The sequence below is a fragment of the Lemur catta genome, chromosome 11 (assembly GCF_020740605.2).
Source record: "Lemur catta isolate mLemCat1 chromosome 11, mLemCat1.pri, whole genome shotgun sequence".
NCBI classification, from domain to species: domain Eukaryota; kingdom Metazoa; phylum Chordata; class Mammalia; order Primates; family Lemuridae; genus Lemur; species Lemur catta.
In genome coordinates, this window is record NC_059138.1 from 1,405,186 (window position 1) to 1,428,180 (window position 22,995).

The 22,995-nt window shown below is 38.3% G+C and overlaps 1 protein-coding gene and 1 non-coding gene across 5 annotated transcripts in view; both read left to right on the forward strand.

The window, feature by feature from the left end:
* The window catches only part of LMBR1 (limb development membrane protein 1), a 140,291-nt gene that overhangs the window by 88,167 nt on the left and 29,129 nt on the right, over positions 1-22,995 (forward strand). For 2 of the 4 annotated variants that reach the window (XM_045564602.1, XM_045564604.1), the window contains exons 5-6: positions 3,785-3,857; positions 5,224-5,247. In XM_045564602.1, the coding sequence (XP_045420558.1) occupies positions 3,785-3,857; positions 5,224-5,247 (97 nt within the window). The remainder of the gene's footprint in view (positions 1-3,784; positions 3,858-5,223; positions 5,248-22,995) is intronic. The other 2 variants (XM_045564605.1, XM_045564603.1) reach the window with 1 other exon arrangement.
* On the forward strand, positions 15,851-15,956 carry LOC123647804. Its single transcript, XR_006738344.1, has one exon. It is a non-coding gene; the product is annotated as a U6 spliceosomal RNA (small nuclear RNA).

The following is a 22,995-nucleotide window of genomic DNA, read 5'->3' on the forward strand; positions in this document are numbered from 1 at the left end:
CAAACAGTACCTTTATTATGTTTCAAAATTTAGCACATGTATGCTTTGATTTACAAAGCAGTTATGTTTCTGAAAATTTGTCTGCATATATCTTGATTAATTGAATTATACTTTGCCTTTAATCTCAGAAATACTGCATATTCACTTAAAAATGATTTTCTACTGGTAGCAATTCTAATGATTTATCGCTAAGATTCTTTGGTTTCTATCAGATATTTAATAATATAAAAATAATTTCTTATCTGTACCTAGGGAATTTGTCACTTAATTTATTTTCATGGATCCTCATTGCCTACAACATCAAGTCTAAACTATTTACATGTTACAAGGCCTCTTACATCCTGTGCGATTCGTGTCCCTCATTCCTCTCCTGCTCACTCCCCAGCCGGCAGGGCTGCTCTGGTCAGGCTCCCTGGCTCCTTCTCCAGGCTTGTCTCTGCCCTCCAGCGCCTCTCACCTACTCCAGCCACCCAGCGGCCTCCCGAAGGCCCAGCTCAAATAGCAGCTCTACTCACTACGTATCTTTGAACCTTGCCTCACTTCTTTAAGTAAAAATAATTAAACTCCTTCCTCTGCATTTCTCATATTCCCCTTTGTTTGTATCTCACTAGTAATACTCAATCGTTATGGTCATGTGTTTGTCTTCTCTGTCATGATTCGTTAAGGGAAAACACTGAGGAAATGTTAGAGTGGATATTCTTTTAGTAAATGCTTAATTTTGAAAGTCATATCACTTCATATCTTCTTTTAAAAGTAAAATTTAATTTATAAAAAATACATAAATATATTTTTTGAAAAATATATAAAAGTATACACACTCAAGTGCAACACCCTTGCTGTCAAATCTTAAAGTTCACTTTCCTCTTAGAGAGGTCTTATGACACTGCATTCATTTAGTGTCTTCTTACTTCTCTGGGGTGTTTTTTGATCTCTTGCTCCATTTCTATTTCTCGCTCTGTAAATATAGACAAATGTTTAAATTTCTGTCCTTGCTCTGAAATTCTGTTAGTGCTCTGCTCTGAGTGACTGACCATCTCTCTGCACAGCACTTCTAAATGCCTGGTGCTAATGAGCAACAGACAATGGCAACAAATTGCATTGCCTTGTAAGTGCTGCAACTGAATGCCCCGTAGAGCTGAAAACTCTGCTTCCCAAACTAATTTTTCTCCCAGACTTGTCTCTTATTACAATATCCTCAAAGCCTTAGTTATCTTTGCCTATTTTCTTGTTCCTAGCATGTAATAATAAAGGCTATTTATTGAGTAATTGAGTATATACTACATTCTAGTGATAAGCACTATGCTTTACACACATAATTTTATGTCATCCATATGACACACCCATAAGATAAGTAGTGGTATTCTTGTTTTATGGCTGAATTAATGTCAGTGCAGGGAGATTAAGTAGTTTGTACAAGATCATAGATCTATGATATGGAGCAGGGTTCGAGCACAGGCTTTGGACCACTGTTCTATTCTGCCATAAGCTCCAGAGTAACAGAACTGCCTTCTTGCTGAGTGGACTTCGTACCTCGCCTCCTCTGTGTTTTGCTTATAGTTTCCTCTGTTTGAAATGTCTTTCCTCCTTTTGGTAATGAAGCTATCAGGTAAGATGCTACTACCATCAAAAATACTGCCCAAGCCAGGTACAGTGGCTCATGCCTGTAATCCCAGCTACTCAGGGGGCTAAGGCAGGAGGATTTCTTGAGGCCAGGAGTTTCAGATCAGCCTGGGCAACATAGTGGACCTGATCTCTTATAGAAAAAAAATAAACAAACAGTGGCCAAAACCTTTTCTTCCCAACTGGAAGTAATCTTTCTTCTTTGAAGTTTTGTAACATTTAATTTAAATTTCAGTTATGACATTTGTTTTAATCTTATAATTTTAAAAAATTCATCTCACCTCTTCTGCTACACTAGAATATAATCTGTTTGAGGTCAAGGACTATGTCTTACTCATATTTAAGCCCATTATCTCATAGTAGTTATGAGGATAGGCTTCACAGGCACACAACTTTCTTTGCTCAACCTTGGTTTCTTACAAGATAACAAGGGAATGGTGACAGTCTGTTCCTCATGGGGTTGCAGAAATCAAGGGGATAATGCTTGTAGCACTTACCAGAAATATCCATGTGCTACTCATTGTCATACTAAGGCATACCTCTGGTGGTGAGTAATTATTGGACAATTTGCACAGTAAGGTAAAAATCCTTTTATTGGTTAGACCTTAAGAAAAGTAAAATTGTCAATTCTGATGTAAACAGTAGAAAGTGAGGTGAAGCACCGATGGGAAAGAAACCTCGGGTCATGGCCCCCAGAGATATATGGTGCCTGTCTACTCATGTAAACCCCAGTTCCATCTGGGGTCACTCCCCCCAGCTCACTGCATCCAGCTGGTCCTTTCAATGTACCACGCTGTCTCCCTCAGGACTGTCACACATCCTGGCATGTGCTACTCGTCTCGGCTTACGTGTCGTCTCCTTGGAGAGGCCTCCCTGGCTGGCCTGTTTAGGGCTCCCCTTCGCCTTCCTTCCCACCCCTTTATCCCTCACGAGTGGTCTTTCTTTGTCATTATTTGTATGTTTGTTTGTTTATTATTATTCTTATTTTATTATTTATTTTTTTCTCCCCTCCCAAGTTTAGGCTCCCAAGGGTAGAGAGTATGTGTATCCAGTGATTAGCTCAGGCCACAGAGGACCATAGATATTTGTTGAAAGACTGAGAATTATTGAATCGCTTTAAATAAATTTCACATACACTGTATAAATTTGATACCTGATAGGGACTGCATGATTCGAGAATTTGTTTTCTGAAAATACCTGGGCAGCTGAAAGGTTTATATATGTATATACACACATACACACACACATATATATGTGTATGTGTATACATATATATATTTTATTTGTATATATAAAACATATATATATATGTAGTTTCCATCCTGTTGTTTTGTCCATAAACTTCTCATAATTTATTTTTTTGCTGAGAATAAGTAGCTTGGGTTTGAATGATATGGAACATTGATATCAGCTCTGGGCTTTCAGATTTTCCCCAGAGCTAGGGAAGATAGTTAAGATCCTTTCATAGAAGGATGGTTGTGTTAACAAAACTAGAATTAAACCAATTTTAGGTTTTATCAATTTTGAAGACTTTGCAGATAATATCCCGTACAATTGGTAACTGATTAGTGTTGTTTTTTTTTTTTTTGAATTAGTATTGTCTGGCTTGGTGTTGAGTGGTTTATGTGTAAACATACCACTTCTCTAGGATTCTACTGGATGATTTTGATAATAGCAATCTTCAGTATTTATGGAATGTTTTTAGTACATAAAGATGACATAAATGGAAAGTGTTGCATGTTACTGATGTAGCTTATGGATTCCTTGTTTTAGACATTATGTAGGTAATCATAAATGAAAAAACAAATCTAGCTCTAAAACATTGGCTCAGGTATAAGGAGATATTTACTGTATTTAGCTTTTTGGCTGTTTAAAATTCATACATTTGTTTGCCATTGAGAAAGCAGCAGAGTTATTTAGTTTAATCTTTCAAACTTTAAAAATATCCAATTTAAATGTATGTAGGTTTTGCGATAATCAACGTTTGATGTGTTATATATGAAAATATACTTAATTTGTAAATAAAATAGTTTGAGCATTTTTAATTTGGGTGCTTAGTAATCTGAATGAATACATTATCAAAATAATAGATAAAATAGCCTAAATGTCTTCATAAACACTAGTTTTTTGTTGCACTATTGAATAGTTTTATCTTTAAATTTAGATTCTTGAAGACCTGGATGAACAAATTTATATTATTACCTTAGAGGAAGAATCACTCCAGAGACGTCTAAATGGTATGTATATATTACTTATTTAGACCAGAATAAAAAACTGTTTACTTAAAAAAAGACAGATAATTGAAGGGGGAAAAAAAGGAAACCTCTCGGTATTTTATGCTGTTGTGAGGGGTGAAGGCTTAAGAGTAATAAGGGAACTTCTCTGGTGAAGAAAGTTTGCTGCAGGGCTTGGCTGTGAGCTGGTGAGGCCCGTTGCATTCCGACACGTTGGCCACTGGGGACCTAGGCATCCCTCTACTACCAACTCCTCATACGCTTTAAGTATATGACCTACAGTTGCTAAGGGAATGCAGATTTGTATGTTGTTTTGGTGACTGTAATATCCCCGTTTCATTTCCCCTTCGTTGAAATCTTTAAGATAAAAAGTAGTGTGTTTCTTTGATACTAAGGTACCAAATTTGACTCTCAAAGTTTTACTTACTTTGTTGTTATTTGAGAATAGTGTTAATTATCAGCTGCTAATGACGTGGGCATGTCCAAGATTTTAAAGTTTAATTTTTAATTACTGATCATTTTTGGCTTCAGATGAATTAATGAAGAAAGGAGTAATTGTATAGTTTAACAGAGAAATGACATAGTTAGGTAAATTTTCTTTATTTTTACTCAAGTGATCTTCACCCTGCACTCTTTGCTCCTACATGGCTTTTCAAACAAAAGTTGTAATTACCTATGAAGTACAACATACACTGCATGGGTGATGGGTACACCGAAAGCCCAGGCTCCACCACTATACAATATATAAATGTAACAGAATTCAACTTGTATCCTCTAAATCTCTTAAAGTAAAAAAAATTTAAAAAATGTTGAAACCACCCATCTTCTACCAAGATGAGATTATTAACAGCTAACTATATTTCAGAATCATAATTTGAGGGTGGGTATAAAATGGAAGATTACTTTAAATATGAAATATTGAGAGATAGGATGAAATAAACCTACTTTCTTCAGTTATAAACAGTGAATTTAAATCATCAACCCCAAACTGTTGATAATATTTAGAGTTTTGTTCTTAGATCCAAGAATTTCAGTTTGTGTCTAATCTGGAGGGTTCTTGTCAGTAACGTTATATAACTTGAAACAGATAAACTTTTAGACTGGAACTATATATATCTTTTATTCTTCTAAATTCATTAAAGCTACTTTAACATTTAAGCCCACTTAATTTCCAAATGATAAACTTCAATCAACATCAGCTTTATAAAATTTAATTAAAGCCAGTAATATTGTAATAAATTTGTCTTATTTAGATAATCATGCTACTATGTAATAAACGTGTCGGAGTTGTAAAGAATACATGTCAAACTGCCTCCTGCAATGTGGGATTATGTTTCAGCCTCAGGTATATGCTATTTTTATCTTACAGATCGGGGGCTAAGATCCAGGAAAGGTAAAATATACTTCTCTGTGAATTAAAGAATTTAAATTAAATCTGATCAAAACAAAAATACAGGCTTTTCTCAATTTCCTCTTCCACAGCAGGGGAAAAAAGGTCTTTCCAGAATCTCTCTAAATCTTTTTTCTCCTCAAATTCAAAAATAGTTTGTTATATCAAAGAAGTTTAAAAGGAGATTCTTGCTAGAAGGCTAAATGTATTATAAAGTAAAGCCAAGTCAAAATAAATAAAACACCCCAACAAGCATAGACATGTTGTAGAGAAGAGATGGACTGGTTTTGGAGAGGATGAGGAATGATGTGATAGCCAATGCTAAGGACAATTTTATTACGTACCATTTTGGTGGGCCGTGCACTGTGTATGACTGTTTGGTAAGCTGTCTAAAATATTTTCCGTGAAACTCATTAATGATATGTTAGGATAATTATTATGATTTTGTGGTTTGCTTCTGGTTAGCCACTGTGGACTATTTCAGGTGGTAAATAACAGGCTAAATGATTTATGTTTATACCATAGATAGTTCTATGGCAAAATGGACATTTTGACTAATACAGATTAAGAATTGTGAGCTTCAGTAGAGTATATTTATCAAAATGTGCAGAGGAAAAAGACAAGATAAAAAAAATCATGCTTTGCCATTTTTTTTTGATCTTTTAAAATAAAATATATTTATTATCTCATAATTGTGGAGGTCAGAAATTTGAATCCAGTAAAGCTGGGAAGAAATTAAAGCCATTTTTAAAGAAAGTATAGAAATAGGAAGTTAGTAAGCTAAAGTTTTTAAATCTTATTTTTATTTTATTTAACCTAGTATATTATGTCAAATGTGTTTTGTTGTAACAATTATTTTATATTTTAAATTATAAAACAAAAGTAAAGTTTTAGTTTTTTTACTCTTAGTATTAAAAAGGACTGCAGAATAATGAGAGTACAAAGACTTTCAAAAAATACAGATGACAGCATTGATTTATCCCTTAATTCATGGTGGCGTTTTTCCAATGGTGCACTGAGTATGCTTTTCTTAGCCCGCGCTGGCTGTGTGAGGCGCATCACAGGATGCTGGGACATCTGCACGGCTCACTCGGAGCTCGGCTTTACAGTTATCTTAGCAAACGTGCTACTTAAACAATATCAAGAAGTGCTTATGGTAGTAATAACAGTTTTTTTCTTGAAGGTACATTTTTTTCTTGACTACTTTCGGTAGTCATTATATTATTGGAGTTGAATTTTCATGCCCAGTTTATAAAATACCAGTATGAAACCCCAGCATTTTGGAAGGCTGAGATGGGAGGATTTCTTGAGTTCAGGAGTTTGAAGCTACAGTGAGCTGTGATTGCACCGCTGCACTCCAGCCTGGGTGACAGAGCGAGACCTTGTCTCAAAAAATAACAAATCAGTGTAGCTTTAGGATGGAGTGCCTGATTGTGACTTCTCCATTGTTCTTATTTGACGCTTGATGATGCTATAGGTTTAATGCTTTTGGGAGGTTTTATTCTTGTTATAGTGTCATGATTTCATAAAATGTGTTAGCAAAATGAAGCAAAGCTGTGCACTATTAGAATGTCGATCAGCAGCCTGAGGAAGCCGTCCCGTCCAGTCTGCTCGCTACTCCTCCTCCTTCCCCTCTTTGCTTATTGCACGTCCTAAGCACCAGACATGGTGCAGGTGAATTACGTCTCTAAGTGCCAAGATTATAGGCTAGTCAACCGAAGAAAAGGGGACCAAAAGGGTAAGACTTTATAGATTTTTATCTAGTGTTTAAACAGTTTGCAAAAAAGAAAGAAAGGAAGGAGTTCTGTGTGTTACTAGAGCAGGAGGGACCCCAGAGCTCCTGTCATTTGGCTAAGACAGCCCCTCTCCCATGTCCCCATTATCATGGCAGGAGCAGAGAGATGTCCACATAACTCACCATGACCTTGGCAGGACACCCACCCTTCCTGTCCCTCAGCACACAGCCCCTCTTCTACTGTGTGCCTTGAGACCCTCAGGACTAGTGGGTCCATTGTGCCCTTCGCCTCTCTTCATGATGAACAGTATAAGGGGCCCAGAACTTCCAGGTTCCTTGCATGCTGGACTCTTTGCCCACATGTCTCTCTACGTCCCATTTCTGACCTGATTTTCTACTTTCCCCTAGCTCCTGAAACTTTCTGCTTGTACCATTTGGAATGGAGAGTTAAACCATCAAAAAACACCTGTGTCTTGAACCTTCACCTTCTTGTTCAAAGAAACTTGGCTCTCCCCAGCACACGTTGCTTCTCCTGCGATGCTCTCACTTAGTGGCTCTGTTCTTCCCCACACCCCCATAGTCTGGGTAGGTGCCCTCTTGTTCTCCTTTGGTGCTCTCCGACACTTTGAACCTTGTGTCATCAGACTGTGACCTCTTCTCGTCCTCTCTTCACCTCGCAGGCCATTCCTGCTCCTTCCTGGATGATGTTAGCACCTTGTTCCTCATCATTCTCTGTGATAGGGTGTTCTGTGCCTGCCCTGTTCATGGTGATTTCAGTGTCCAGGCACGTGGCCTTTCTGACACTCTGGGAAACTCCTTGCCCTCTCCTTTTTTTTTTTTTATTTTGGCATGTTAACAGGGTACAAATGTTTAGGTTACATATATTACCTTTGCCCTGCCCAAGTCAGAGCTATAAGCATGTCCATCCCCCAGATGGTGCGTACCGCACCCATTAGGTGTGAATATACCCAACCGCTCCTCCCTGCCCACCTGCAAACTAGTGCTCTCTCCTTTCGGATCGTCTGCCTCAGCCCCTCATGGCCGGGCGTAACCCATGCCCTGCCGTCAGCAGTACCTCAACTCCTTGCGTAATCTCACAGTCAAGCATCCCTCTCTCGAGCTACCACCTCTTATTTTCCCAGTTCACATCTAGTACTCCATTGCCTATGATTCTTCGGTATAGAGACTTAACATACCACTTATCCTGGTAACTTTTCCTTAGCCCCTAGTCCCTATTTCCCCCACACAGCTACTTCCTTATGTGGTTTAAATTCCTGGGCCATTGTTAGAACCAGTCCGTTGTACACACTCTCCGCTCCCTTTCCCTGTCCCGCTGTATTGCACGAGGGCTCTTCAGCTGTCCCTGCTGTCTGCATTCACTCCTGGTAGCTGACAGCCCAGCCAGATGCCTGGCCTTCCTTTAAATGCATGGCCAGTATCTTACATTTACTTTACATGCTCCTGGATGACTTTTTTATGTCTTGTCTTTCCTCATTTCTTCTTCACCATCCTGAGTCTCAACTGATGATCCTGTTTTCTGTTTTCTTGAGAAAACAGAAGCAATCCTGAGAGGATTTTCACAAGCCTTGTCCTCCATACCAGCTCACCTTCCTGCAGTTCTCACATTCGTGGTCTCTTTTCCTGGTGACGTGGCTGAATTGTCTGTGCTCCTGGCTAAGGCCAGCTTCTCTGCCGCCCTGGGTTTTGTCCCTTCACTCTGACTCAAGGACACCACTCTAGCAATTCTTCCCTCCACACCTTGTGATCAGTTCTTCCTCAGCTGGATCCCTCCCATCAGCCTAGAGATATGCTGTAATTTTTCCAGAAGGAAAGAGAGAGAGAGAGAGAGAGAGAAGGCATCTGTGTTGACCTCCTCTCCCCACTAGCTCACCACCTCATTGCTTTGCTCTTCTTTATGGCAAAGCTCACTAGAGTTGTGTGCTCATGGGTTTCTGTTCCGTGCTTGATGCTTTGTTGTGAACTCACTCTTGCTTCTACTATGCTAGGAGATGCTGTCATCATGTTGGTCTGTGACTTCACAGTCCTCCTCTAACTCTCTTTCCTGCTTGAAATATTTTTCATTCCACTTGGTTTTCAGTTCATCACATTTTTCTGTTCCTTTTATTAAATGGGCTGTATTTTCTTAATCTACTTTGCTGGTTTTTCTCTGTGTCCATAACTTCTTTGTCTGGAGTGCCTTAGGCCTCATTCCTTAAACTTCTCTTCTCTATGTGGTTTTACTTCCTTGTTATCTGATCTGATCTTATGGCTTTAAATACCATCTGTAAGCTGCTAACCTCTTCTCTGACCTTTGAACCTAAAGATCCAACTGTCTGGTAGACATTTCCATTTGGATGTCTAATAGGCATTTTTTTGTTTGTTTGCTTTTTGAGACACAGTCTCGCTCTGTTACCTGGGCTGGCATTCAGTGGCATCATTATAGCTCACTACAACCTCAAACACTTGGGGTTCAAGCGATCCTTCTGCTTTGGCCTCCCGAGTAGCTTGGACTACAGGCATGCGCCACCACACCCAGCTAATTTTTCTATTCTTTATAGAGATGGGGTCTTGCTCTTGCTCAGGCTGGTCTTAAACTCCTGACTTCAAGTGATCCTCTTGCCTTGGCTTCCCAGAGTATTAGGATTACAGGCATTTGCCACTGTGCCTGGCCTACATCTTAAATATATCATGTCCAAGATTAACTTAAGATCTTATCTTAAATTCTGCTTGTGTTATAGTCAGCTCATCTCTGCAAGTGGCAAATCATTCTTTGCATCCTTAGGGTCCTTTCTCTTAATTCCCACATGGATTCCTTCAGCAAAGCTGTTGTCTTTAGCTTCAAAATAGCTCCAGAATCTGACTGTGTCTCACCACCTATTCTGCTACCCGCCTGATTTGAGCAATGATTGCTCCTTTTAGAGATTTTTGCAGTTAGCTTCCTAGTTGGCCTCTAGGCATCTGTCTTTGGCCTTGTGAGTCAGATAGAGTCTTTGCAAATGTAAGTCAGAGCTTCTCACTTATTTGCTCAAAGACCTCAGATGCCTTCCTTTCTCCTTCTGAGTAAGAACGAGCCTGGTGCCTCCTGCCCTTGAACCCCCTGAGGCCACCTCCTTCTGTCTCCTTGCTGTTCCCTCACTGAGGCCCCTCCCCCTCAGGGCATCTGTACTCCCTTCTGCCTTTTCTCTTTGGGTCTGTCCCTAAGTGTCGGGCTTTCCCACTCTGGAGTGAGCCTTGTGGGTATCTGTTTGATATCACCATGCCCCACCTCCACTCCCTTTCCTGCTTTATTTTTTTCTATAGCACTTTCCACTCCCTGACATACTAACTCTTTTGCTTTTTGTATATTGCCTGTCTCTTCACACTAGAACATAAACTCCACAGGGGCAGGGATTTTGTTAGTTTTTGTCCTGTCTGTACCCTGATCCTATAATTCTGCTAGACACATGGTGAGTATGTAGTAAATATTTATCCCGTGGGTAAATGAATAGATGGAAAACACACATGGCATAGAAGTGAAGAAGGAAGGGAAAGTAAAATTTGGTGACAGGATCAGACAGAATCACTTGGAGAGAGTATTTAGGAAGGCCCAGAGTGGGGACTGCTGAGGACATGCCCTGGTTGGGGGGCAGGAGGACCGTGTGCAGCGCAGTGCCAGTGAAGAAGCAGAAGTAAGGTGCTTCCCCTGCTGTTCTGGCCGTGCAATGCGAGCAGTCAGAGCTGTTTCTACTGTAAGACCCCGGAAGAGTAGCCTGACAGAAATTCCCATTATATTAATTGTGGTAGAAAATTGTTTGTAATTTCTTCCCAGCATTAAGAAGATGCATATATCATTAACATGTTTAAATGTTTAAGTAATGCAACAGCATTAATTGAAATAATTAGCTTTTGTGCGTGTATATAGCCCATGGGTGTACTGGGTAACTTTAGAAGTAGTACCATAATGAATAAAAATTATTTTTTGTTAAGTTCAAAACCTCCACAGTTCTTTTAATGTAATTTATTAAGAAAATATTGTAGCCTTTGAACTTAATAATTCAATTCAATTTTGTCAGATACTATTTTCATCTTCGTGATAAAAAGTTATTAGTGTATCACTTTTTGTAGCAATTATTAATACTTTCCTCCTTGATTGTAATCTTTTTAAAAAGTCCTTTCCACTGAAGCTTGCATTAATTCTTCTTAAGAACACAGATGATGTAGTTGTTTCATTTTTGCTGAGTGTCAGGTTGCAGTACCTTTGTATCCTGAAAAATAAAGGGATTGAAAAACACAAGACATGTCTTATATGACCTTTTCATGGAACTTAGTGACCTGTCAAAAGCACTTAGTGTCATCATCAGTCCTTGAATCTTGCTATTTATAACTAAGTTGAGTTTGCCAGGGAATTTTATGAAGGTGCCAAGGTTTAGGATGGTATTTATGGTTCCTTTAGAGTAGTAGCATCCTGTTAGAGGCATTTCCCATTATCATTGGCAAGATGATTTCCTAATTTGGTCATTACTTATCTGATGTCTTTCATGTAACACATTTGATGGTACAAGGGAGCTCACATCAGATTTTATCCTCTGTCCTCTGAATTACTTTCATCTCAGCTTTCTCCAGGCATTCTTCTAGCTTCTGCCAGTGGCCATTCTAAGGTACTATTTGCTGTTGGCTATGTCAATGAAGTGAGAATATCTTGAATTTATCAGACTCTAGGCCACTTTGAGAAATGTCTGGACTTCGACAGCCTGAAAATGATCAAAAAACATTTGTGTCCAAGGGTCTGAAATAGTCAGAGATGCCTTGTCGGCTTCTTGGCCCTTTTGTCACATTCGTAACAATTAAGTGTGGCCCCAACAAATTATTTTTGCAAGAGAAATGAGGTGACTGCAAGAGATATAAGCTTACATGCTATCAGTAGATGAGGAATGCTTTCGAATAATAAATTAGATAGAATAATATGAGTTAAGTATCATGTATCCTATGAAATTTAGAGAGAGACGTTCTATAAAAATGATCCAGATTTGATTTGTTGAACAGAAGATGAACTTAAGGTATATGAGCTGCTTTTTCAACTACAACTTTTGTGGAAGATGGTATTCCCAGTAGTAGCATGTATAAATATGAAGGTTAAAACATGATCTTGGCATCTTATCTACTGGTAGCTTATATCTAAAGTAGAAAAAAGCCAAACCTTTATTTTAATTGTACATATTATTATATAATGTGCCTAAAGCTGATTGTTTAAAATTTTCTATCGTGTTTGTAGTCATTAATAAAGTATATTTGCATTTTCAGTGTATTGAATATGAAAAGTCTCACATTACTGGGTCTATATTTTTGTGGAGATGTCAGAAGTAAACAGAAATTATTATTTTAATAAACACTAGCATTGCAAATGGAATAGACATAGAAGGAGAGTTTCTGAGTGTATGAGCTGTCTTCTCTGTAGAGAGCAACAGTGTTGAAACAGACACGTCAGAGACTTGAGTGCCCAGGCCTCAGTTTCCACGTGGTTTCCAGAGTCTGCCTTGTCAGCTTTGGCTCTGTGGTGTACAGTAAGTGCTGTTTACTCAGGGAGATGGAAACTCTTTGCTCTGTGAATTATTAGGAGTCTTGGGCTTTAACAATAAAGTTGCTTGCATAAGTGATTAGAAATAATAAGCAGCATTAGAGTGCCCTCACATTCTTAGTGATAGAGAACGCTGGTCACACTTAAAGTAAGTACCATCACATTTTTAAAGAGTTATTCTAATAAGATTTTCTAATCAAGCTTTTTTGGGTTATATTCTAAATGAAAAGGTTAAATGTAAAAATAATCTGTTTATATTAATACTAAAGTTATCTACTTCCAAATAATATTCATTGTGATACTAAGGTTAGAACACTGAATTGTTTAGGGTGCTGAATTGTCTAAGGAGATAATTTTATTACTTCAAGTCATTTGAATTGTGTACATACCTAATTTGGAAATTTATATTTATTTTTAGAAATACATTATATATTTTAAATTAAATCATTAGTATGTCCTCTTTAATATATGAAGGCTATTTTATATATTAAGTTAAGGATATCTACGTATTATGAAAAGGTACAAGAACAGCTTAGTTATTGAAGAAATGCTGGACTTTGGGAAATTCTGTTATCTTGGAAGCAAAACATTTTCAATACTACACTAGTTTCTCAGCCTAAAAATAAAGCTGGGAAGAGTTGCCTTCAGCTATTAGTTTTCCTGAATCTGAAGAGACGGGTGGGGCAGGATCAAAATACTTATTTGATCAAAGTTATTGGCTCTGAAGGTATTCTTACCTATGTAAGAAAGATGAAAGATGTTGTTTTTATTGCATGCTAGTAACAGTGTAATTTTGAACTAATTGGTGTTGAACTGCCAGTCACCTAAGGGGAATGCAAATAGATACTCTTACAGTCTCCTTTGAGGTAGTGAAATCTTATGTCAGGGCTGGAAGAAAAACAGAATAATACCGTTAAATTGACCTTAAATGAGCTGCTTTGTGGTTTTCTTGGAGAATCCCTTTTTATTTTTTATGACTTGTCCAAACAGGTTTTGTCTACCAATTTGACTTATTGACTAGACAATGCTGACATTAAACATTTTAGATTCATTTTGAAATAAAGTAGTGATAATACAGTTCTTCAGGATATTTTAATTTTTTGATGCAACTTAAATCCACATTTGCAGTGTGTCATAATTTCTTTCAATAGCCATCCTTTCCTTCTGGTGAAACATTCTGCCAAAAAAAGCTTACTTTTCCACGTAGGCATGGATATGTTACCATATAATAAAGGATGGTAATGTCCTTGAATATTGTGTTATTCCAGATGAATCTAGTCACTTAATAAAAGTGTGATTTCTTTGAGGACAATAAGAATGTATTCTTGAATTGTGTATGCAAGTCAGTATTTATTAATTACCTATTACGTGCCTAGTATTGTGTCACCTGAAGAGAAAAGCACAGCATTTCCAGAAATGCCACCTTAGTTATTTTCCTTTGAAAAATCATACATTGATTAGTCTAGACATTTGTATTGAGCTTTGTCGACATTCCCACAAAGTAGGCATTTATGTCTTTTCACTTAATTTCAGATTGGCAGCAGGAATACTGTCTATTCTGATATCCATTCCCTTTCAAAATTCTGAATACTCATCAGATTGTTTTTTCTAGTCTTAAACTGATTACTGAAATAATATTTCTTTAAAAGCATAGGGAATGAAATGTAGTTTGGAATTGTATTTCTAATTAATGAGATACAGAAGTTAAATGAGCTTTAATTACAGATACACACCATTTAATTTATAAAGAGTTAGGATAAAAGGTAAAATATACTCATTACTGAGATTATTATATAGGTTGAGTTTTGATTCAAAGGCACTTGAAAAATCTTACAAAGCTATGCTATCTTATTGTAAATCTCCTCATTATATGGAAATGTTCATTAATTCTGTAACTTAATTGCTTTGGCTGCCAGAATCTAAAAACTAAATTTATAGTCAAAAGTTAAGTAGCTTTGCATCACAGTACTTCAATACTTCTGTACTGTCTTTATCCTTACTCTCTTACAAGTATGTCAGTTACATATTAACAAGTAAAATGGTCAAACTGATGAGCTCTGGAAATGCTATATAACACTTCAGTGCAGGTTCTTTAAGGAAAGAGTATTAGGTGCTTGCTCTTCAGCAATGGGCAGAAGTGAACATGGAGACACAAAGAGGACAGGATTTACTTCTCCTGGAAGCCTGGGATAAGACTGAGATGTTGTGATTCCGCAGGGGGGCTTAGTACTGGAGGCCTCTGAATTCCTTAGAGAGATTGCATTTGCCCCCTTCTCTGAGGGTTGGTCTGGCCCTGCTGACTGAGCAGAATCCTCCTATCAGCCTCTTCCTTTGAGAAAGGACCACTGTTGCACCTAGTGAGGCTTCTTTCTCCTGAATCAGTTTTTCTGGCCAGTTGGTCCCTAGTTCCCAAGAACTAGGCAAGGCTCAGGACTTGCTGAGCCTTCTCGCTGGTTTGTCATTGTTTGAGGGACTGTCTGACCAGATTAGGTGTGAAGGGAACAACAGCAGCAGATAGAGAAAAATTACTACTTGTTTTAGGCTGAGTGAAGAAGACCAGGAGTAATATCTAGAACAAGTGGTTCCCACTTAAGTTAACAAATAATTGGAGAGACAAATAAAAATTTGTACTTAAACCCCAAAAGTAATAAGAACTTTCAAGGAGATGTAATTAGAACAGAAAAAAACTGCCTAGAACTTAAAAAAAAAAATTGAAAGCTTAATAGGCAAACAAAAGATGAGATAGTCCTTATGGTTTGACAAAATAATGATCCTCCAAGATGTCAAAGTCCTGATGCCCAGAACCTGCGAATATGTTACCTGGCATGGCAGAAGGGATTTTGCGGATGTGATAAAGTTAAAGGCCTTGAGATTATCCTGGGTTATCTGGTGGGCCCAGTGTCATCATGAGAGTTGTTCTAAGTGAAAGATTGAGTCAGGAGGGTCAGAAAAGGAGACATGACAGTGCAAGCAGAGGTTGGAGTGATTTGAGGAGGGGGCCAGGAGCCAAGGAGTGCAGGTGGCCTTTCAGAGCTGGATGAAACAAGGAAATGCTTTCTCCCTGAGAGTCTCCAGAAGAAACACAGTCCTGCTGACATCTGAATTTTAGCACTTCTCACTTTCAGAACTGTAAAATAATAAATACGTGTTGTTTTAACCCAAAAACCTCATGGTAATTTGTTACAGCGCAATAGGAAATTAATACAGTCCTTCTGAAAATTTAATTAATCATCTGCTAGAATCAAATGGAAGAACTATTTCATGTCACAGATCAAAAGTACAAAGAGAAGGAAATCATTAATGAAATAATAGACATGGTGCTCAATTTGGCAGCACATATACTAAATTTGGAATGATACAGAGAAGATTAGCATGGCCCCTGCGCAAGGATGACACCAAATTTGTGAAGTGTTCCATATTTTTACAGCCAACATCATACTGAAAGGGGAAAAATTGAAAGCATTCCCGCTTAGAACTGGAACTAGACAAGGTTGCCCTCTATCATCACTTCTATTCAACACAGTGCCAATCCTAGCCAGAGCAATCAGACAAGAGAAGGAAATCAAGGGCATCCAAATGGGGGCAGAAGAGGCCAAACTATCACTCTTTGCTGATGATACGATCTTATATCTAGAAAATCCCAAAGATTCTGCCAAGAGACTCCTGGGATTGATAAATAAATTCAGCAAAGTCTCAGGTTACAAAATCAATGTACACAAATCAGTAGCTTTCATATACATCAACAACAGTCAAACTGAGAACCAAATGAAAGACTGAATATCTTTCACAATAGCAACAAAGAAGATAAAATACCTAGGAATATATTTAACTAAGGAGGTAAAAGACCTCTACAGGGAGAACTATGAAACACTGAAGAAGGAAATAGCAGAGCATGTAAACAGATGGAAAACCATACCATGCTCATGGGTCAGCAGAATCAACATTATTAAAATGTCTATAATACCCAAAGTGACCTACAGATTCAATGCAATCCCTATTAAAATACCAATATCATTTTTTTTGCAGATCTAGGAAAAATAATTCTACGCTTTGTATGGAACCAGAGAAGACCCCATATAGCCAAAACAATCTTAAACAAAAAGAACAAATTGGGAGGCATAAATCTGTCAGACTTCAAGCTATCCTACAAGGCTATAGTAACCAAAACAGCATTGTACTGGCACAAGAACAGAAATATAGACCAATGGTACAGGACTGAGAACCCAGATATAAAACCATTCTCGAATAGCCATCTGATCTTTGACTAAGGAAGCAAAAACATACACTGGGGAAAAGAACCCCTATTCAATAAATGGTACTGGGAAAATTGGATAGTCACATGTAGAAGACTGAAACAGGATCCACACCTCTCACCTCTCACAAAAATCAACTCATGATGGATAACAGACTTAAACCTAAGGCATGAAACCATAAGAATTCTAGAAGGAAATGTTGGGAAAACTTATAGACATTAGCCTAGGCAAAGAATTTATGAAGAAGACCCCAAAAGCAATCACAGCAACAACAAAAATAAATAATTGGGACCCAATCAAATTAAAAAGCTTCTGCACAGTCAAGAAAACTATCACTAGAGTGAATAGACAACCTTACAGAATGGGAGAAAATATTTGCATGCTATACATCTCATAAAGGGCTGATAACTGGAATCTATATAGAACTCAGGAAAATCAGCAAGAAAAAACAACCCCATTAAAAAGTGGGCAAAGGACATGAACAGAAACTTTTCAAAAGAAGATCGACTTATGGCCAAGAAACATGAAAAAATCCTCATCATCTCTTATCATGAAGGAAATGCAAATCAAAACCACAATGAGATATCACTTAACTCCAATGAGAATGGCTTTTATCAAAAAGTCTTGAAACAACAGATGTTGAGGTGGATGCGGAAAGACAGGAATGCTCATACACTGCTGGTGGGACTGCAAACTAGCACAACCTCTATGGAAAGTAGTATGGAGATGCCTCAAAGAACTAAAAGTAGACCTACCATTTGACCCAGCAATCCCACTACTGGATATTTACCCAAAAGAAAAAAAGACTTTCTATAAAAAAGACACCCGCACTCAAATATTTATAGCAGCACAATTCACAATTGCAAAGATGTGGAAACAACCCAAGTGCCCATCAATACATAAGTGGATTGATAAAATGTGGTATATGTATACCATGGAGTACTACTCAGCCATAAAAAAATGGTGAACTACCTATTGTGTCATCCTGGAGGGAGCTGGAGCCCATTCTTCTAAGTGAAGTATCACAAGAATGGAAAAACAAACACCACATGTACTCACCATTAAATTGGTACTAATCAATAAACATTAATGTGCACATATGGGAAGAAGCATTCATAGGGTGTTAGGCAGGTGGGAGGGAAGAGGATGGGATGGGTGAATTCACACCTAATGGATGTGGTCTGCACTATTTGGAGGATGGGCACGCTTGTTGCTCTGACTCGGACAGTGCAAAGGCAATGTATGTAATCAAAGTGTTTGTACCCCCATAATATTCTGAAATAAAGAATAATAATCATAAAATTAAGGAAAAAGAAATAATAGAGATGGACTAGAGAGCTAAGATACCTAATGTAAATAATAGACATCTAGAAGGAGAAAAAAGAACAAATAGAAAAAGTAGGTAAGTAAGTAATAGAAGAAAATTTCAAGGATTTGAAGAGACTTGAGTGTAGATTAAAAGAACACAGAGTCCTAGGCAAGATTATTAAACAGGAAATTTAAAAGATCTGGATTTATCTTATAAGATTCCTGAATTCCAAGAATCACAGGGAAAAAAAACCTTGTAAGTCTTCACATAGAAAAATTCCTTACAAAGAAGAAAGAGATCAACATCAAGTTTCCCATGCTCAGCATTACAGAATAATATCTATAGTTGTAAAGAGAGAATAAAGATGGCAAATTAGCTGGGCGTGGGGGTGCATGCCAGTAGTCCCTGCTACTCGGGAGGCTGAGGCAGGAGGATCACTTGAGCCCAGGAGACTGAGGTTACAGTGAGCTATGATGATGCCACTGCACTGTAGCCTAGGCAATAGAGTGAGACCCTGTCTCTAAGAACAAAAACAAAAACAAAACTTATATGTTCCCAAAGATGTCATGTAGCTATTAGGGGAAAGAAAAAGGCATCCATTCATTTGTTCATCAGTTCATTCATTTTACGCCTGTATGTTGAGTATCTGATTTGTGCCAGGCACTAACTTCCATACTGAAGGAAAAATTTAGTAATAGTCTTGAACTAAATATTTTTAAAACAATCTCAGCAAGATCCAGGAGTTGAGGGGATGGGTAGGAATCAGTGAAAGAATATGAAAGAATGAAAGTGTCTGAGAGTTTCATTTTGGCATAGGGTAAATTACCAAGAAAAACATCCTTGCAGCATTAAGACTGTGGTATGTTGATAATATAATGAAAAATATGAATATTAAGAATGGGAAAGTAACCACTGAAGTGCCAGATTAACATGGGGAAATGAATAAACAAAAGTTTCACTAGCTGGGTAGAGAAGAAAATGAAGAAATAAAGAGCAAAATAAAATAACAAGAAGTTAGAAAATTACATGAAAGGAAAAGAGCACAAGTCTTCCTATTAAGTCAACTTATGGATGGCAGAATTTAGTCCCTTGATGTCACTGTTGAGCTACTGGAAAAATCTACTCTGAAGTTCACTCTGTGTCTAAATTATATGAAATTATTTACTTGTTTTTAAGCTAATTTGAGTTGAGTTCCTGATTCAGTGGAAAGCATCCTAATAGATACACTTCCTTTTGCAGCTGAGAACACTGAGGTTCAGAGAAGCATAAACCTAAAAGGATGAGAAGTTGAGAGGAGAATACCACAATAAAATTTTGGAATTTAGCAGACCTGGAAAAATTTTGGAAGTAACCAATTTAGCCACCCAAGAAAGCTGAATTCTATGCCATCTGTGCTTGATTTATACCCCAGAGTCCCCCAGAGTCTCCAAAAGTGGCACTATCAAATGAAGTGGAGTTAGCCACTTCATCAGGATTGATTGAAAATCCTATTTATGAGATGATTTGACCCCTACGTCTTTTCCCTCCATGCAAGGTACCAGGCAACTGCCTCTTTCCCACCCCAGCAGAAGAGTGAGGGTTATTCTCCAGAGAGTGTAAAACAGAGAGTCTCTGGCCTGGGTACAGGTACGGGTAGAAGCAGAGGATTCAGCGAGTGTTTGACTAAATGCCTAGGTTTCCATCTTCCTTCACTTGGATAGCTAGGTTTAATTCTCCAAGAAAGAGGTAAGAATGGTCTTAGCTGGGGACTTCATCCAGCCTGAGAGGATGAGAGGGTTTAGCAATAAGGTGTCCTCAATGAAAAACCCAGCTAGATTAGTCTACAGGAAATATCACTGTTGTCAAGTCCTACCAACACAGTCTTGGGTTTCAAATCAGCATTTTTAATGCTTCATTCTTAAATATGAGCAAACAAACTGAGGCTCACCAGACATCTGGGAAACCTTCCCGTATGAAATAAACAAACAAATAGGATCACTTGGGGGAGATAGAATATGCACAGGAGAAAAAGTCTGAAAATAAATCCATCAATATCCTGAGAAAGACGGAGGCTGCATTCGTGAGAAAGACCAGGATTCCATAAAAATGGGATATCTAGTGAGCAGAAAGGGATTCTTGAAATTTAGAAATAATAATGTATCTAAAAGATTGGAAGATAAAGAACTCTTCCAGAAAATAGGTCAAAATGACAAAAATGGGGAAAATAGGAGAGAAGAGTGAATATTAGAGAACCAGTGCAGGAGATCCAACATCCAGCTAATGGGAATTCCAAGCAGAGGAGAGAGAATGTGGTGGAGGAAATGACAAAATCAAGATTTCTCAGCTCTAAAGGACATGAATTTGGAGATTGAAAGGGCTTACTTAGTGCCCAACACATAAAAATGGACTCACAGCAAGAACCTGGGGACAAAGACCCTACATGGTTTGAAAGGGAAAAGAAAAGCCATTGACATTCAAAGGTATAAGAATAGTGGCAGATTTCTCAAAAGCAACATTAGAAGTTGGAAGACAATAAAGTAACGACTTCAGAATTCTGAAGGGTTCTCTCTGAAGGAGAATTAGTTTTGACCTAGATTTTTATGTTTAACCAAACTATAAGAGCAAAGATAAAATACTCAGATTTGCATAGTCTCCAAGAATTTACCCCCCATTCATATTTTCTTAGCAGGCCACTGGAGGGTATGCACCACCTGAACAAGGGAGTAAATCAAGAAGAGAGGCTACATAGGAACTATGAGACGCTCCATAGGAGACAAGGGAGGCTGGTCCCAGGGTGACAGTGTGCACGGAGGGCAGCCAGTCTAGAGTGGGCAGCTGTAAAGACTGGAGTAGAGATGTCTTCAAGAAAGTGAAATTCATAGCATAACTGAGGAATATGGAAACCAAGAGAAAATAAAGACATTTGGTAGGAAAGTTTGGCTTTGAATTAATGTTAAGTACATAGAAAATCAAGCAAATGAAAAAGAAATGGCCGAGCACTGTGGCTTACGCCTGTAATTCTAGTACTCTGGGAGGCTAAGGCGGGAGGATTGCTTCAGCTCGGGAGTTCGAGACCAGCCTGAGCAAGAGTGAGACCCTGTCTCTACTAAAAATAGAAAGATTAGCCGGGTGTCATGGCACCTGTACCCTTAGTCCTGACTACTGGGAAGGCTGAGGAAGGAGGATCACTTGAGCCCAGGAGTTTGAGGTTGCTGTGAGCTATGATGATGCTAGCCAGGGCGACAGAGCAAGACTCTGTCTCAAAAAAAAAAAAAAAAAATAGAATTTGCTAATTTTGGGAGTGGGAAGAACATTAAGGAAGGAAAGAAAGCTGGTCGTAGTTTACTATGTGGGTAAGCAGTGGATACCGTTTCTGTTGTTATAATGTAGACATTGAATATCGATCTAGCCAAAATTACCGATATGGTCATATTGGTAGAAAGGGAGGAATAAAGAGGTGTGCAGGTCAGACACTTGTATTCTCATCTGCCACAGTGGGAAGGCAACAGGGAACGCCTAACGCTGGAAAAAAAGAAATAGCGAAAGGAAGACAAATGCCAAAAGAATAAGCTAAGCAACTGTCTTTGGGGAACTAGGAGGGAGGAGGGCATGAAAACAGATCTGTGCAAGTGTTTGACACTTGGAGCTCTGTGCATGCTTCAAGTTGATAAAGATGAAACTTTTAAAGATCACCTAAAATTAAGGTCAGTAGTATGAGAAGTAGAAAATGAAGTTATCAGCTGTTATACTAGATTACATGTAATAATGCAGGTGCTATATTTTGTTAAATATAAATGGACTACATTTGACTGTTAAAAAACAGAGCCTATTGGGTTGGCTTATTCAACCCATATTTATCATTTTTGCTACAAGCACCTGTTCCCCTTTCTTCTAGTAAAGCACCTGACTTGGATTTGCTGTTAGATAAGATCCATGGAACTGCTTGTCAAAGTTCTCTGCCTTTCTAAGGAGCTGCCATGTGACTCTAAGCCATGTCATTAGAACACTTACTCCCTAGACTTTTATTCTTGATCGTGGTGACATAAAGACTGAAAGTAGTTGGGACTGAATCATCCCAGCTAGTACCATGTGAGGAGGACTACGGGTCTGTTCCTGCCACCTGGAGCTGCTGACTGCCTTGTTTCCTCTGCTTTCTTTACTGGAAGCTTTTCCTACTGGTTCTAGCTCATGAATTCCTTTTCTCTTTTAACTAGTGAGTCAATATCAGTTGCTTATAACCAATGAACTCTAACTGATATAGGTTAAACCTCAAATAAGTTTCAGCTGGATAAGAGCAGAAGCAAGGTTAGGATTAAAGGGGTGTACATGTGTGTAAGCAAGCAGGCAGGCAGGCAGGCAAGACAGGTAAGAACACAAAGACAGTAGAACGTACAAAGGCCACAGAACAGAATTTAAGTTAAAAAGCATTAAAGACAAACCGGGTCATTATCAAATAATAAAAGATATGATTTATAAGGAAGCTGTAACAGCCTTATGAGGATCAAAAAAATACAAACCCTCCCCCCAAAACTCAGCAGCCAAACCCAAATGCATAGTGAAAAAAAAATCTTAAAAGCTGAGAGAACCTAATCAAAGTGCAGTTGTGGTAGGGGATTTTAATTTATCTGTTTCAGAATTTGCCTTAGTCCATTCGTGTTGCTATAAAGGAACACCCGAGGCTGAGTAGTTTATAAAGAACTCTGATTTGGCTCAGAGTTCTGCAGGCTGTACAGGAAGCATGGCACCAGCATCTGCTTTTGGTGTGGGCTTCAGGGAACTTCTACTCATGACAGAAGGGGAAGGGGGGCCAGGATGTGCAGAGATCATGTGGTGAGAGTGGAGGAGAGAGGAGGGAAATGGCAGGCTCTTTTTAATAACTAGAACTAACAGAGTGGAAAACCAAGCCGTTCATAAGGGGTGC